The sequence below is a fragment of the Halichoerus grypus genome, chromosome 14 (assembly GCF_964656455.1).
Source record: "Halichoerus grypus chromosome 14, mHalGry1.hap1.1, whole genome shotgun sequence".
Lineage (NCBI taxonomy): Eukaryota > Metazoa > Chordata > Mammalia > Carnivora > Phocidae > Halichoerus > Halichoerus grypus.
In genome coordinates this window covers 77,858,409-77,876,001 of record NC_135725.1, presented here as the reverse complement: position 1 = coordinate 77,876,001, position 17,593 = coordinate 77,858,409, and the positions used below count along the sequence as shown (strand labels likewise).

The 17,593-nt window shown below is 41.2% G+C and overlaps 1 protein-coding gene across 3 annotated transcripts; it reads right to left on the bottom strand.

Annotated features, from left to right (window-relative positions):
* Positions 1–241: 241 nt before the first annotated feature.
* On the bottom strand, positions 242–10,997 carry TLR4 (toll like receptor 4). 3 transcript variants are annotated; one of them, XM_036116474.2, is made up of 3 exons: positions 10,683–10,997; positions 5,850–6,016; positions 242–2,593 (listed from the first exon to the last, which is right to left on the bottom strand). In XM_036116474.2, the coding sequence occupies exons 1-3, from the start codon at positions 10,773–10,775 to the stop codon at positions 352–354; spliced, it is 2,502 nt and encodes an 833-aa protein (XP_035972367.1). In that variant the 5' UTR covers positions 10,776–10,997; the 3' UTR covers positions 242–351. The 3 variants fall into 3 exon arrangements, with proteins under 3 accessions (XP_035972367.1, XP_035972369.1, XP_035972370.1); XM_036116476.2 differs by lacking the exon at positions 5,850–6,016 and having other exon boundaries at positions 10,683–10,787; XM_036116477.2 differs by lacking the exon at positions 10,683–10,997 and having other exon boundaries at positions 242–2,522; positions 5,850–5,975.
* Positions 10,998–17,593: the final 6,596 nt, after the last annotated feature.

Here is a 17,593-nt window from a genome sequence, read left to right as displayed (position 1 = left end):
GAAGAACGATGTCTTCTTCCTGATCTATCTGGGGCCCAATCTCTTAGTTCTAATTCAGTTTGATGGGGTAAAAATTGAGTTGACTTTCCATACCATGGACTCCTGAGCTGATTTGGTGGAAGCATGCACCTGGAGGTTCTCTGATTTAGCACAGTATTATTCCCTCTGCACTGTAAACTCCATGAGGTCAGCTGTCCTCTGTACCTAGTGCACCACTGAATCATCAGCCCTTAGCACAATGCCAGGTATCTCGCAGCATTTAATACTCGTTAACTGAACAAGTACGGGGTCCACCTGGGCAAGGAGCACCACGGGAGCTTTTCCTCCCCAGGCAGAGGTTACTGTTTCATGTTAGCTGTTTTCTGCATCTGCCATTCCTTCTGGATTCCATGGTTTACCATCCAGCAAGGCTTTTCGGAGTCGTCTCCAGAAGATGTGCCGTCCCAGGACACTGTCTTCCCACTCCAGGTAAGTGTTCCTGCTGAGAAGGCGATACAGCTCCACCTGCTGCTGCAGTAGGGACTTCTCCACCTTCTGCAGGACAATGAAGATGATGCCGGCACGACTGCTAAGAAACTGCCAGGTCTGGGCAATCTCATACTCAAAGATGCACCACCGACTCTGGATGAAGTGTTGGGACACCACAACAATAACTTTCCGACTTTTGTAGAAACCTTCCTGGATGATGTTGGCAGCTATGGCCACCCCAGGAATAAAGTCTCTGTAGTGAAGGCAGAGCTGAAAGGGGGGTACCCCCTCCTCCAAGTTCTTTACCAGTTCATTCCTCACCCAGTCTTCATCCTGGCTTGAGTAGATAACGAAGGCATCATAGGTGCTTTCGCCTCTGTTGTACTTTTTGCAGCCAGCAAGAAGCATCAGGTGGAAATAGAACTTATACACCAAAACTGCTACCAGAGAAACCGTGAGTACAGTGAACACTGACACACCGATGATAGTCTTGCTCCTCTGACAGGTGGCATTCCTAAAACTCAACATGGGCATGCCCTGCATGTCCAAAGGTTTTGCACATACCATTTGTTCAGTTTCCACCAAGAGCTGCCTGTGGTCCTTGACCCACTGCAGGAAATTCTGGTGTTCACAAACACAAGCAAAGTCATTCTGAGTAAGATTTAAGGAAACTAGATTACTTGGAAAATGCTGCCGTTCTCGCTCCTTGGAGGCCACTATTCGGTTAAAACTGCAATCCAGAATTTGAAGGGAGAGGAGAGGTTCATAAGGGAGTATATCCAATGACAAGAGGTTGTTATGACTCATATTTATCAACTGAAGTTTAGGAAGTGAGCCAAATGCCACCGGGGATACCTGTTCCAGCTGACACCTAGAGAGGTCTAAAATGGTCAAGTTGGTCAGGTCTTTGAAAATATTTGGAAGGAAGTTGTTCTGAAAAGAATTGCCCGCCATTTTCAAGACTTGGAGGCTGACCAAACCATCAAAGATGCCCTGGAAGACAACTTGGGTGTGAGTATAAGAAATATCAAGGTAACGGAGGTTTCTGAGAGATAGGAATACTGAAAAATCACTGGCCTGTTTCAAATTGGAATGCTGGAAATCTAAATATTCTAGTTGTTCTAAGCCCAAGAAGTTTGAACTCATGGTAATAATATCATTGAAGCTCAGATCTAAATGCTTCAGTCTGCTTGTCCCCAATTCAGAGTGAGAACAGCAACCCTTGAAACTCAGGCCATTTCTACTGAGATCTAGAAACTCAAGGCTTTCCAGCTTCATCTCAGTAAAAGGGCCCACGCCTTTGTTGGCAGTGAGAACAAACTCCTTGAGAGAGTCCAGCTCCCATGTGGGAAATTCTTCAAATTTACAATGAACCGTTTCCAACCGTCGCCATCTGAGATTTTTAGGAAAGTATTTTAGCTTGTTTAAAACCAGATGCACCAGAGAAATTGTAGAAACATTTACCAAACAATTAAATAAGTCAGTAGTATCCTCTAAAAACTTATCAAAGTATGCTATCCGGAATTTTTCAATTGTCAAATTGCACAGTCCCTCCAGGAGAGATTTGTCAAAGCTTTCCAAGTTCCTTTCATTTTTAAATTCTCCCAGAACCAACTGATGGATCTTTAAACCAGCCAGACCTTGAATACAAGTTTTCATTACATCTGTACTATTAAAATTACTTCTCAAAGTCAGTTCACGGAGTTTAATTTCTTTAAAGGCACCTGGTTGGATAAAGTATAAAGGGTTCAGGGACAAGTCTAAAGAAAGGTTGAGAAGAGGCATTTGATGTAGAACCTGCAAGTCTTCATGATAAATATTTTGGATCTTGTTATTGGAAAGATCCAAGTACTCCAGGTTGGGCATGTTAGAAAAATATTCAGGTAACTTGAAGGAATGGATAAGATTGTGAGCCACATTAAGCTCCTTCAAAGTTTTGAGATGTCCAATGGGGAAGTCCTCTAGAGATTGTAGGTTTGTTTCCACGGCCACCAGCTTCTGTAAACTTGAGAGTCCAAAAAAGGCTCCTGGGAATAACCTCTGGATAGGGTTTCCTGTCAATACCAAGATGGAGAGGTGGTTTAGGCCCTGATATGCATCATCTTCAATTATCCGAATTTCACACCTACAGGGAAAAGAGATACAGATTATATTTCTGCTGAATTAAAACTCAAAAAGGAATAACCATACCAGTCTTCTAGCTCTTCTCACAGATGAGACATGACATATGATTGTGCATTGACAAAGACATGAAGCAGGACAGATGATGACATGAACAAATAAGAAGCCCCACAGATGCAGTATTATCCTACTGGACACAATGACAAACTCTTTTTGTCACAATAGGCACACATGCTAAGCAGAGGCAGGACATCCCTCAGAAGGAAATCAGTTAAAGATCAATAATTGGGGCACATGAAGACTGTATGGCTGATAGAGTATGTAACTGCCTTGGATTAACTTCAGCCATTTCCTGCCACATGTAATTGTGATTATCCGTCAGATTGGTATAGATAATTAAGATAGCGGTTAGCTGTTAGGCATGATAAATGACTGGTAAATGTCAATTTCAAAGATATAAAAAATTACACATAAGTGTCACAGGTTTGCACAAGCCTCAAGGTTTATGCAAAGCTCTCCATATATGATAGCTAGATATTTGTAAGTTGTAGTTATCATAGGTAAATGTTAGTAACAAGTGGTAGGAGTGAGTTCTGTGGAAGAAAAGGAAAGTGTACTATGAAACCTCACATTAAAGGAATGACCCAAGACAAGGGGGATCAAAGCAGGCTTCTCTGAGCACATAAGTTGAAATCTGAAGGATGAGTAGGAATTACCAAGAAAAGGAAGTGAGATGAAGAGCAGATACAGAAGTCCTGAGGTGGGCGACAGCCATGATACATGGAGGAACCGTGAGAAACCATGAGAAACTTTTGTGTCTGGTGTACAGAGAGGGAAGTGGAGGGGTGTGAGATGAGGTTGTGGAGAAAGGAGGATACAAAGCAGAGGCTTTCAGACTGGAAAAGCATTTTGACTTTTGCCCCAAGAGAAATGGCAGCTTTGCTATATACAATATTCATGGAAGTGTCCTAGAGACAAGGTTTTTTCCAGCCAACATATGGCGAGATAATGATAAACACTTGCTAGCACTGCAGGTGCATCCCAGTTAGCATTTGCAAATGAGTTATTTGCTAGTCCAACCTGAATTACATTTACAATTTCTCCACTTGTCGTATCCCCTCCATGAGTATCAGGGGTAATAAAAGCATTTTGGCCTAAGCTTTTATTAATTGGTAACTTGATAGAGGGTGGTGGGTGCCATAGGAAGAACACTGGAAAAGGGGACAAGGCATCTCAGTTCTGGTGTCTCTGTGATCCTCTCATACCTCTATGGATCTCAGTTATCACCATTCTAAATAACCTTGATTATTTCTCATGTTGCTGTCAGTTCTAGGATTTTATAACCCATAATCTTATGTATTAGGCAAGACTGGAGGGGTCTTGCTGTGTCTCTGTCTCATCAGAGGGAGCTCACACTTTTGAGGAGCAGAGCATTAAGATGAAGAGAACATTTAACTCAGAAGCAGGAGATGTGAATATGAGTCTCTGCTGCCAACAAGCTCCACAAAACGTAGAGTGCGAACATAGATAAATTACTGAAACTCTCTGAGTCTCAGTTTCTTCATCTAAAAAAGAAAACAAATATATCAATAGGTTCCCATAGGAATAAAAGGCTGCCTAGGGGACTAGCTGAGTTACTATATGTAAACATTGTGAAGGACTATGAAAAGGCAAGGGATATCTATGGTACTATGTTTGTCCCTGTCCTAAGCCAGGATCTCCTCCTGGCTAACCAGAGGGAGAGCTGTCCTCTCTCTAGACACATAGTTAAGGCCTCTGAGGGAAGTTCCTTGTGTAAGTGGTGAATCAAAGATGAATTATAAGGGACATTGTTTGATGAGAAACTACTACTTGTTTTAAAAAGGGGGGGGATGATTTGTCTATCTGGATTATAGTTCTTGACAAAATTCTTACTCAGAAAACTGAAATTTAAAAACTAATGAAGTGCTATAATAATATTTTTATCCTTATAAAGTCTACTTTATAAGGTTTTTAATATATATACATGTTAACATTCATTATCACATTTATCCCTATGGGGTAAGTTTCACCATTTCTGTTTCACAGATATGAAAACTGATACTCAGGGAGATGAAGTGACATGCCTCAGTCCACATAGCTGTAAATGGTAGAGGAGGACCCGGCTTGAGTCTTCTGACCTCCACAGAGCTCTGTGCTCTACCCTACTGACTATAAAATGCTCCATTCCCCCTTTGTTATATACTCTGTCAGTTTCCAAGTTAGAGTATAAGACATCAGATGCCCACTCTTTTCGCTACAGAAATATCCACTATAAAGAGGATTTTCATGCTATGATCTTAGAATTTATTAAACATTTCTATAATAAAAAGCCATATATATAATTCTCCTGCATTTTCCACAAACTCTTATAGAGAATATGATCCATTATCTAGTACATTTTAAAATAAGGCCTTAATGATGATAATAGTTTTAGAATTCAGTTCCCCCCAAAAATAATGATAATACCTTCACCTGCCCTAATAAATGATAAATTTCCCTGCATCAGAAAAGAAAATCTTAGTCACTGTTCTTTCTCACAGTAGATATTTTCCTTTGATCTTGTTATCTTTATCCTTGGGTTACTTGTATCTTCCTATTTCCCTATCCTCTATCCCACTTTCAATATTCTAGACATTCTTTGAATCCCACTCAGTTCATGAAATCTGTCTTCACTACCCACTGCAGAGAAGCCCCCTCTTCTGAACAACACAATATGTTGCCTCTAGTTTGCACATAGCTTATCACTTACTGATGTATATTACCATCCTTATCTCAGGTTCAAAATCAAAAATCAGAATCAAGTAACATTTATTGCATGCCTACTATGTGCCTAGCACCATGCTCAGGATTGTAACATGTTACTTCTTTCAGGTGTGTATGCCCTCTTTAATAGCTGGAGTTGTATATATCAACATACTCTTGTTTCCTAGCAGTCTGTATAATATATAGCTAGTAGTCAGTAAATATCTGCTGGTGAAAGAGTTTGAGTCAATTTTCTCCCCTGACTTAAAAGAATATCGAAAGATAGAACTGTCCTTAAAAACTTTCTCATCCAGCTTCTCATTTCACAGATGAGACAATGAGATCAGGAGAAGGGAGGTGGCTCGCCCAAAGTTATACAGCAAGTAAGATATCTGTTGAATGAATGAGTGAATAAAGATGAGACTCCTGACATAAGAATGAAGTGATAGAACAATGAGCATTTTACCTTGAGCAGTGTGTAAAAGCTCATTCATTACCTGGATAAATCCAACACCTGCAGTTCTGGGAAGTTGGAGAAGCTATGGCTGCCTAAATGCCTCAGGGGGTTAAAGCTCAGGTCCAGTTTCTTGGTTGATGTGGGGATGTTGTTGGGGATTTTGTCGAGATTCAGCTCCATGCATTTGTAAGTAATGTTAGGAACCACCTGCAATGATCACATGTTAGATACAGTGTCTTAACGCATGCACCTCAACCGCCCTCTCCACTGCCCTTTCCTAGGCCAGAACCTTGGAGACCTCCAGTATAAGCACAGGAGCCATCCATCCATCCATCCATCCATCCATCAATCATCCAATCATCCATCCGTCCATCTGTCCATCCATCAACCCACCCATTCATTCATTTGCCCACTCACTTTATACTTCTAAAATCTCTTACTCCAGATTTGGATGGGTGGAGCACCTACTATGTCCCCAGTTTTCTAACCTCTACTATCACATTGGCAGTATTTACAGAGAGGCAATGGAATCAAGTGGTGAAGAGCTGAGGCTCTGGAGTCCAAAAGCCCTGGGTTTCACCCCAGTTCTTCCATGTGATTTGGGGTAAAGTGTTTTTCCCCAAGTACCCCACAATTGTATACAGCCTTGGGGAAACTACCAGTTAAAGTGTCCATACTTCACAGTCATTGCTCAGTTTTTGCCAATAGCATTCTCTCTCTTGGTTCATTGACCTTTGAGCAGGTGATCTGGAAATGGGGAAAAATCTTTAGGATGTATGGACTCCAATGATGAAACCAGTATATAAGGTCAAGTGGTTTATGCTTCTTTTGTTCATGGTCTTGTTTCCATCATACTTTCCCAAATTCTTTGTAAGCCCTTATTCTCGAACCTCCCATTTAATTTCTGAATTCTCTGATTTCTTCAACAAAATTTCTTGCTTAAGCCAGCTAATTTTGGTTTTCTGTTTAAAACCAATAGAATCTGTTAAAAGGATTAAATGAAATGAGGTCTTTAAAGAGATTATCTTGAAGCCTATTACAGTGAAAATGATCAATAATTGTTAACATTTATTATTAGCAGTTATTATTAATCCCCTACCATATATGGGCATATTTCTTATATGTTATATGTTTTATTTTAATCTTCAAATGAACGTTTTAAAGAAGAAGAATTCAGAGAGAAAAAGTAATATGCATAAAGTATCACAGGTCACATATGCAGCTCTTCACTTCATTGGCATGTCTCCTGAAATGCTATCCCTTATAGGAGCCTCCCAGACCGTACTGTGTAATAGTGGATGGTAACAGGCTTCCTTCCTTTACCCTCTTCCATCTATCTCCACATGGTGTATCACCATCTAATGTAAATTATCCATGTGATTGTTCCATGTGTGTTGTTCATCTCCCTCTCTAGATTGTAAGCTTTGGTATTCTTGCTCTCTGCTGTGTCTCCAGTGCTCAGAATTGTGCCTGGCAAATGGTTAATGCATACTATTTATTGAATATATGAATGAATAACTGATTGAAGATTTGCTTCAATCCAAATTGTAGGCATTTTCTCTAAGGGCTTTGGGCAGCGCCGAGACCCATGTGATACGGCTCCAGACTTCAGTGAGCTCACAATCTAGAGGAAGAGTTGAGGTGGGAACACGCCTCACACTACTGAACAGGACCATAAACCGGGCCTGGACAATAACTTCCTCTAGCTCATAAATGGTAGAGATCAATTCCAGATCCAGGGATTATAGATGGCTTCTGAGGAAGAGAGGATTTCAAGGTAAGTCTTGAAGGATGAGTAAGATTTGGACACGTGGAAAGAGGAAGAGGGAGAGAACAGCGTAAGCAAGAAGGGAAGAAACTAATTCAGAGCACCTGGCACGAAGTAGGAGAGGTGAAACCTAAGTAGGTGGGGAAGCCAGAGCCCTGTGGCAATACTTTTAATCATCTAACATGTGTAAGTTGAGCACCTACTATGTGCTAGGCACTGGGTGTAGCATAAGCCTTGACAGTTGGCTTTTCTTATAAAGCAGGTGCCTGATTTAAGCTTTGACTAGGGAGGCATCCACTTCAAAGAGGGCTATCTCCAAGAAACACAAAGCCAGCCACATGACTAGATAAAGAGCCAGGCCACTTCCCCTCACTTAGCCTTCTTCCTGCCCCCCTTCCCACCACCCCTTCCTAAATCCCTGCTCTTATATTTTAAATTCACCAATAAAGAGGGAGCCAGGGAAACCCTAGTCCCCCATCCTCAACCCCAATATGACAACTCCACGTGCTTGAGAGCTATTTCTCTCTACCCTCAGCATTGCTTTGTGGCCCTACTTGTGTAATTTCCAGGTCTTTGAAGTAATAAACTTTCAGTTTTTCAAAGTGTCCTGATGGTTATTGCTGAAGGGTACCTTACAATCATAAAGAACCACAGGGGCTAGTCCAACCACAACATGGGTTATTGATAGGCTGAGACCAGCACAAAACACTGGGATATAGTGGTAAATAAAATCAGCAATGGTGTATTTTGCTTATAGATCCCATTTCAAAGGGAAGGACAAAAAATGTACAAATACACAAAAAAACGTATAATGATATGCTATAAAAAAAAAATAAAGCATCTAGAGATAAGAGGCCAATATGGGGAGTAGGGAGTTCTACATGAGATGATCAAGGAATACTTCCAGAAAGAGGTGACATTTAAGCAGAAATATAAATGAAGTGAGGGATTAAGTCATGAAGAAATCTAAGACTGTCCAACACGGTAGCCCGTATCCACACATGGCTACTGAGCACAAGAAACTTAGTCTAAGCTGAGAGGCATGTAAACAGTGAAATACATACTAAATTGCAAACACTTAGTACCAAAGAAAGAATGTGAACTATTTTATTAATAGTTTAGTATATATTACATTTTGAAATAATATTTTGAATATACTGGGTTAAGTAAAAATATTATTAAAGTTAAACTTACCAATTTTAATTTTTTTCAATGTGGCCACTAGAAAATTTAAAGCTACGTTTAACTGATGAATCATTGAACACTACATCTTAAACTAATGATGTACTATATGTTGGCTAATTGAATTTAAATTAAAAAAAAAAACTTATAAAGACATTAGAATGGGGGCGCCTGGGTGGCTCAGTCGGTTAAGTGACTGACTCTTAATTTGGCTCAGGTTCTGATCTCAGGGTTGTGAAATCAAGCCCCCTGATAGGTTCTGTGCTCAGCGCAGTCGGCTTGGGATTCTCTCCCTTTCCCTCTTCCCCTCCCCCTCCACTCACATGCGCATGCTCTCTCTTTCTCTCTCTCTGGGGGAAAATAAAAAGACATTAGAATGGTTGGGAAATAACAATTATTAACTTCCAGTCATAAATAAATAAATAGATAAATAAATAAATTTAGTTAAATAAAAATTTGGCTAAATTTAGTTACATTTATTATTTAAATTAGATCATGTGACCCACATGGTATTGCCTTTAGGCAGGACTGATCTAGGAGCAAAACATCCTAGCTAGAAGAAATAGCCAGTGCAAAGGCCCTGGGGTAACAAACTGTCCTAATAGCACTCAGAAGTTATTACAAGTTGTTAAGAGGGCAATTTGTTAGAACTGAGCCTCAGGCAAAACAACAACAAATAAACAACAAACAAAAATGTGCAGAGTGAATTAGAGTGGAAAGGGGACTAGGAGGCAGGAGACCATCCAAGAGTCAAGGTGAGGGGGACTGAGGACCTGCCCTAGGGTGACACTGAGGGGATGGGCAAGGTTGGACAGGTTTTGGAGACTGAGAATATGGGGTGTGGACAAAGGGAAGGTGTGATTTTATCCAGGGGTGACTGATTAGAAGATCCATTCCCATTAACCTAAGAGCAGGAGGGACACAGAGAAGACAATGAGCAGGGCTCTGGGCAGGGAGTTGGAGGAAGGAAGGACTTTGAGATGACAAATTCATCTTTATTGCCTATTAAAGTACATTATTTCCCCACTGCCCTCAATCTCAGGACTCTGGCTGCTGATGCTCTTCTTGAGTTTCTGACCCTGCCACACACTAAATCCCAAGACATTCCCTCAGTTGTTGGGTTCTAAGATGGACTTCCCAAGCACTTGTGAAGTCCACGCAGGGGAAAACGAAAGAGATCCATCATGAATGAGATTACACAAAAGTCGGTTGGTGTTTCACAAAGAAAGAAACCATTGCATTAGCTCTCACTTTACATGATTCTTTCTCTCTCTCTCTCTCCCCCCCTTCTCTCTTTGTCTCTTTCTCTCCATCTTTTTCTTTATTTCTCTCTCTCCACTTTTCTTTTCCAATCTTGTTTCTTTTCATCCTTTGGAACTAGGGCTAGATCTAAAAGTCTGAAATCCACTTAGAAAGTTCTCCCTATTAAGAGACAAAAAACAAAACAAAGCACCTTCCTGAGATGGAAAGGGGCAAAGTGAGTGCCTGAAGCTGAGAGGACAGTCCACCAGCAGAAAGGAATGACAGGAAGCAGACCTCTTACAACTCTCTATTGAAGTAGGTATTATTATAAGGCTACTGTGGATGTAAAAACTGGCTTCAGAGAGGTTTAATACCTTCTTCAAGGTCACGTAACCCAGAAGTCAAAGGGTAGTGATTTTAAGCAGATCTATCTGACCTAAAGCCCCTATTAGCACTTAAAGTCCTAAATGGGCCATGAGCCCATGGGCTGCTTCTTGGTGCTATGTAACCATGAACTGCTCGGTCCGTGTGGCTTCTCAAGTCCTTAAGGTAATTTGACTCCTTGTTGCAAATGAAACTAGCCAACTAGGAGGGAGCCACAGTGGGAAGTTCTAGGCAGAGAGCAGCTTTTCAGAAGCAAGGCAAATCTCCCAGGAGATGAACCGACCCAGAACCACATACCTGCACACAAGGCTCCCAGCTCTCGGGTCTCAGGCAGGAGAGGAAGGCCATGGCTGGGATCAGCATCCCAGCCAGGCAGGTAGGAGACATCATTCTGGCATTTTCTGTGCCCAGAAGTGGCTCTGTGAAACATGACACGCGGTACCCGCCTGCAGGGGTGGCCGCTGGGGCACTGCAGCCTTCTCTCTTGCCCCTGCTGGATGCCCCAGGACAATTACTATATTCAGAGCAATGCTGCTGCGTTAAGGGGCAAGAGGAAGTGAGAGTGGCAACCTTAGCATTCTGGGCTTTTGTTTCTCTAATATTTATGTCCCCAGTCACAGGAGAGGAAGTTAGAAGAAGAAGAATAAAACATCTGCAGATCAGTGGTCCAAGTAACAGCAAGAGGAAGCTGGCTTTAATCCCGGGAAGTCATCTGACCTCCGGGTTAGCGAACGTGGGAAAACAGTCAGACCGGTCGAACAGCCTGTGCAACAATCCAGGACAGTGGCTTTCAGATTTCATTTTAGAGTGGAAACTCGCCCTGTGTATCAGGTAACTAGGGCCACCACGAAAAATTACCGCAGGCTGGGTGGCTTCAAGGACAGACCTTTATTTGCTTATGAAGTTCTAGAGGCTGGAAGTCTGAGATCAGGGTGTTGGCGGCTTTTGATTGGTTCTCAGGCTCTCTCCTTGGCTTGCAGGTGGCTGTCTTCACTTGGTCTTCCCTCCATGTGTATCTGTGCCCTAATTTCCCCTTCTTAGAAGGACGCCATACATTTTGGATTAGGGCCTACCTGTATGACTTCATTTTACCTGAATTACCTTTTTAAAGGTCCAGCCCCCAAACATGGTCATGTTCTGAGGTACTGGAGGACTGAAGTAGGGGTTTTGAGGGGAATATAATTCAGCGCATGGTAATGTCCACTCTTGTGAAATCTTGTAAAGAAACTCATGTTTGTGAAGCTGAAAACACAGCTCTGGTGAACCACCGGTTGAAAAGCACAGGAATAGGGCGCCTGGGTGGCTCAGTCATTAAGCGTCTGCCTTCGGCTCAGGTCATGGTCCCAGGGTCCTGGGATCGAGTCCCACATCGGGCTCCCTGTTCGGCGGGAAGCCTGCTTCTCCCTCTCCCACTCCCCCTGCTTGTGTTCCCTCTCTCGCTGTGTCTCTCTCTGTCAAATAAATAAATAAAATCTAAAAAAAAAAAAAAAAAAGCACAGGAATATTGGGAAGAGATTGGAATGAAGAATCAGCATATACTGAAATTCAAATTGAGCCTGGGTAACTTATGGCCCCATGGCCCCTACTGATCCTTACTTTCTAGTCTGCAAAATGGGACAATGGTTTTAATCGCAACAGAAACTCACATTTATGAAATTCGTAAAAATCAAGCCATGTGATAGTAGTCAAATGAGGCAAGCCATTAAGCCTTAGTTTTCTAGTCTTTGAAATGGAGACAATCACATTTGTCTTACCTGATCAACTTCAGTTAATTTACATAAAATGCCTAGCCTAGTGCATGCTTCATCAGCGTATTCCATAAATTGGTAGCTATTGTGATCATTAAACATATGAATAAAATGAGGGTAATAATAAATACCTCCAAGTATTGCTATGGGATTAAATAAGCCGGTATTTCTGAAGTTTTAGAGCATTATCTGGGATGTAGCAAGTGCAAGGCAAGTTTCCGTTAAATAAGAACATAGGTAAAATTGGGGATATTCCTGGCATTGTGTCCTAGATAGTTCTACCAAGATGTCCTGCAGGCATCTCAGACTCAACATACCTCAAATCAAGCTGTGAGGGAGCATGTCATAGGGGACTGAGCACAAACTCTTGCAGTCTTCTTCAGCACAGCCGCAAAATTAAGCTAAAAGTAGTTCTACTGTCAAAACTTGGCTTTGAGGATTTAGATGATATAAAGGTCATAGTAGGTGTTCAATAAAGTCTAGTTATCTGGAAAGTTAACAGCATTTCAATTCCACATTGTCATTCCAGATGGAAATCTCTTTGATTTCCTCATTTTTCTCATTAACTAAATATTAACTGTATTTTCTTATTTTCTGTATTTTTGTTGTTCTGGCATCTGGACTTGCTGACTGGTATCACCGCCCTTCCCAGGGCCAGCCAATTCTTAGAGACAGCAAGCGATTTGCCCTGGTGTTCACTTTTCACGTGCCAATGAACCAATTCAAAACTCATACTCTAGGAGGCAATATTCTTCTGCCCTAATCGTCACAGGGCCAGGTACCAGATACCTAGAGAAAGCCCCTGTACCCCATAGCCTCCTGAAATTATTCAAACTAGCCAATTCTAAGCTTGCTTACCCTGCCTTTCCTTCCTTTCCCACAGAAACTATAGCAAAGGCTCTTGTGCATGCCTTCTGCTTGCTCCTTCTGCTTCCTGATCAATGCTGGTGCTTCCCCATGTGGCCCTGCATGGGGTGGTGTGCCACCCCCCTCTTGGGAACTATAACAAACCTTATTTTCAATGACAATCATCTCTTGATCCATTGGTCTCACCACACCTGAAAAATAAAACCTATATTTAAAAATTTAAAATTTTTATATATATATGTTATATATATATAAATATATATATTTATAAATATATATATATTTAAAAATTTAAAAATTCTACCATTTCCTAGAGAGTTGATCTATAAAATAATTCTAGAATGTCAGTCTTCATTTCTATTAGCATTACCACTGAATACATCCCTTTGCCTAGATTAGTGGAATACACTATTAACGGGTCTCTCGGGGACCAGGCTCATTTCTTCCAATGTCTTAACTCTTCTAATCCACCCCTTATCCTGAAATCAAAGCAATCCTTCTAAAATGCAAATAAAATTACCTCATTTTAATAATATTCTAATGCTCTGTATTGCCTAGACCTCATGCCTCATGCCTCTACCCCCCACTGTAATCACACACACACACACACACTCCACCTTCTAAGAAACAAACATGTGTGTTAATCTCACACCAGACATAAGGAGACCCCATTACTAGAACACAACACTTAAGTGAATAGAGTAATATGTATATAATAGTGCAAATCCCCTTTCTTCCCATCGCTAAAGAGAAAACCCCATGATGGTCAAGATGAGGAGTAAGAGGAAGGGTTCACGACAATCTCCCAGACTGTGTTTCATGAGATGTTAATACACATGCCTTATAGAAGTCTTCCTGAAAAATGTTCCTAGCTATGACTGGGGAATTAATGATAGTGCCTTGTGAAGATGCTTTTTTTCCCCATGGGATTAACACACTGTGATCTACTGACCTTAATCAAAGGGATCTCAGTTCTGTGTGCCCCTGCCAGTAGACAGGCAGCGTCTAATTACAAAAGAGAAATTCCTGGGCCCATAATTTCTACTACGATACAGTAATAAGACACACAGATGATTAGATGCCTGTGCTCAGAAGTGACCTGCATTATCTCGGCTTTCACTCCATTGGCCAGAACTAGTCCCAAGACTACACCCAGTGGGGACTCTATCTCCTAAGCTTCAAGCCTCCTACTCTGCACCCAGAACTCATACTCGTGCACACACATGCACACACACAGTCACTGGTGGGTACCTCTCCACAGCACCAATTCTATGTTGTGGAAAGGAAATGCAAATCATCCTTGATTAGAGAATTATCTGGGCCACAACCTTACTATCCTGTAATATTCATTTATGGTAATTAAAATAAAATAATAAGAGTGAACAACCACAACATACCCTGGCTCAGAGAAGAAAGGCCCAATTAGTTTGACATATCTAAGAACCAAATTTGATTCTATTCAATGGTTCCAAGTTTCACATGTTTTCACATGTTAACACCTCTCAAATCAGAACGTGTCTCATAATTGACAATATATTACAATCATAATTTGTTTTATTTTTTCTTAGTGGCCAATAAAGTAATGGTACATCTTACAGTCAGCGGTATCTTACATTCAATGAAGAATAGTTTTTCACTAAGAGGACAAACAATAACAACAACAAACACAAGTTAAAAAAGGAAACAAACTGGGCGCCTGGGTGGCTCAGATGGTTAAGCGTCTGCCTTCGGCTCAGGTCATGATCCCAGGGTCCTGGGATCGAGTCCTGCATCGGGCTTCCTGCTCCTTGGGAGCCTGCTTCTCCCTATGTTTCTCTCTCTCTCTCTCTCTCTCTCTCTCTCTCTCTGTCTATCATGAATAAATAAATAAAATCTTCAAAAAAAAAAAAAAAGGAAACAAACTGTTAAAAAGAGAATAAAGAGATTTATTTTCTAAGGACTCCTTCCAACATATCCTAGGCTAAGGTGTATGCTGCATCCACAAAGGGACACAGAACACTCCACATTTCCTTTTTGGACCCACAGACTCTTTTTTATCTTTGGACACCCACTACCAGTTCTGTATCCTTTAGCGTACCCTGGACCAACATTCCTGTGATCTAAAGCATACACAAAAGAGTGCTGCTTTTAAGCAGAAGCATAAAGTGTACTCTCCTGGCTCCAGGTGACCCAATTGCTGTCTCTAGGGCTGGGTCCTGACATTAAGTACTACCCTGTAAGTCTCAATATTTTCTCCCAAAGACCTCAAGTACCAAGGGTACATGAGGGTACTCCCCAGGAGCTATCAAGGCAAACTGTGTAAGAGGTGCCTATTCCTCCCCAGCTTGAAATGTTTATGACCTTTCCTGTGTTATTTAAAAAAAAAAAAAAAAAACTTTGAATTTCCCATCTCTGTATTGTCTGTCTCTACTAGTAGAATATAAACTCCATGAGGGTAGAGGCTTTATCGGATGTTCACGTATGTTGTGCCTGAGTAGATACTCAGTAAGTAGCTGGTGAATGAATCAATGAACAATGTATCTGAATTTGTTTTTAATATGTAGCTGGAATTTTAGGGTACTCCTCACCTTTCCATACTGAGTACTGTGACTCATATTCAGTGATTATTCTGGGCCTTTTCTTATGCTTTTCTACCTCCTAATATCCCCTGGGGATACATGTGTCCCAGATGAAGCAACACAGAGGTACATAGATTCATAGCAAGTGGGTTAGGATGAAAATACTGGTTGCGGTAAACACCATGCCTTCTCCTGGGGTAGAAAAACCCTTTGTCTCCTTTACACATGAACCTGAGGCAGAGGTTGGTTCATTATAGCCAAGATACTCTCCCCTCTTTATTCTATCTCACTACTCACCAAATTTCCCAGTTCATTCAGACTCTAGAAAAGCACTGTTGTAATGTAGAGAGGGCTATATTTTAAAATATTTAATTATCTGATTTACTTTCTGGCATCATCCTTTCTTGGTGTGAGACTTACCTTTAACATCGTAAGTTTCCTTAACTGTATAATGGAAATAACACTGTGGCCTAATTAATAGTATTACTTGAGAGTTAAGTGAGGATGTACCTATAAACATTACCGTTTCGTAACATAACATAAAATAAAATTTAAAAAAAATTACCGTTTCACACAAATGTTGACTATCATTCATTTATTCATTCATTAATTCACTCAGCAAATATGTGCTAAATGCTTAAACTCTACCAAGCACTGTTCTAGGCACAAGGGACACAGCCATGAACAAAACAACACCTGCTCACATGGAACTCAAGTTCTAACAAGGAGAGAGCTAATAGCAATTATAAAGTACACATTACATTAGACAATGTTAATGTATGTGGGTGAAAAATTGTAAAAGAGAGTGGGGGGGATGAAGAATGGTAAGTGGGACTGAAGGTTTTGTTTGTTTTTGTTTTTTTTTTAAGTAGGCTCCATGCCCAACATGGGGCTTAAACTCATGAGGAGTAACCAGTACTGAAGTTTTAAATAGGGAATCTGAATATGAAAAAGTAACATTTTGAGCAAATTCTTGAAGGATTTGCTAACTATGCAGATATCTGGGAGAATATTCCAGTTGGAATAGTGGTTTTCAACGGGCGGTAGTTTTGTCCCTAGGGGTCTTTTGGCAGTTAATGCCCCTGGGGACATTTTTGGTTGTTAGGACTTGGGAGCAGGGAGTGTTGCTTCTGGCATCCAGTAAGTAAAGTTCAGGGGTGCTGCTAAGCATCCCCCAATGCACAGGATTGGCCCCTAATCTAAAATATCAGTAGTGCCAAGGTTAAGAAACCCTGAGTTGGAGGGATAAGCTAGTGCAAAGGTCTAAACATGGGGAATTGTCGGGCGCCTGGGTGGCTCAGTCGTTAAGCGTCTGCCTTCGGCTCAGGTTATGATCCCAGAGTCCTGGGATCGAGTCCCACATCGGGCTCCCTGCTCGGTGGGAAGCCTACTTCTCCCTCTCCCACTCCCCCTGCTTGTGTTCCTGCTCTTGCTGTCTCTGTCAAATAAATAAATAAAATCTTTAAAAAAAAAAAAATCTTTAAAAAAAAAAAAATAAATAAACATGGGGAATTGTCAGAACCGACAAGGAAGCCAGTGTAGAGAGATGGTTATCCAGGTCACTTAGGGCATTGTAGACCACTGTAAAGATTTTGTGTCTTCCTGATACCTGCCCAAGGCTCCCCAAGGAAGGCACTGTCACGCTGTCCTCAAGCTCCCCCAGCAATCATCAGTTATGCTCAGGAGGGATGAATTGTCTGCCTCTCTCACTATACTTTCAGCTCCTTGTGGACAGCAGCCAAACCTGGCCCATGTCCACACCGCATGCTGAGCACAGTGCTAATACCCAGTTCAATGCTTTGTTAGTCACATCAGTGATTACACTAATAACTTTGGATGACAATAATAATTGATTTGATTTTTATTTCATATGCAAGCTAATAAGGTCCAAGAGAAGACAAATTGTAAATACTCAGAGCTGTAGCTCCACTGCCTCATCAGTACCAGGTACATAATAGGTGTTCAATAAAAATCGATTGACTAAAAGAATGAGTAGATTATATACAGTCAGCCCATCCCTTAATGCTGGTCAGTC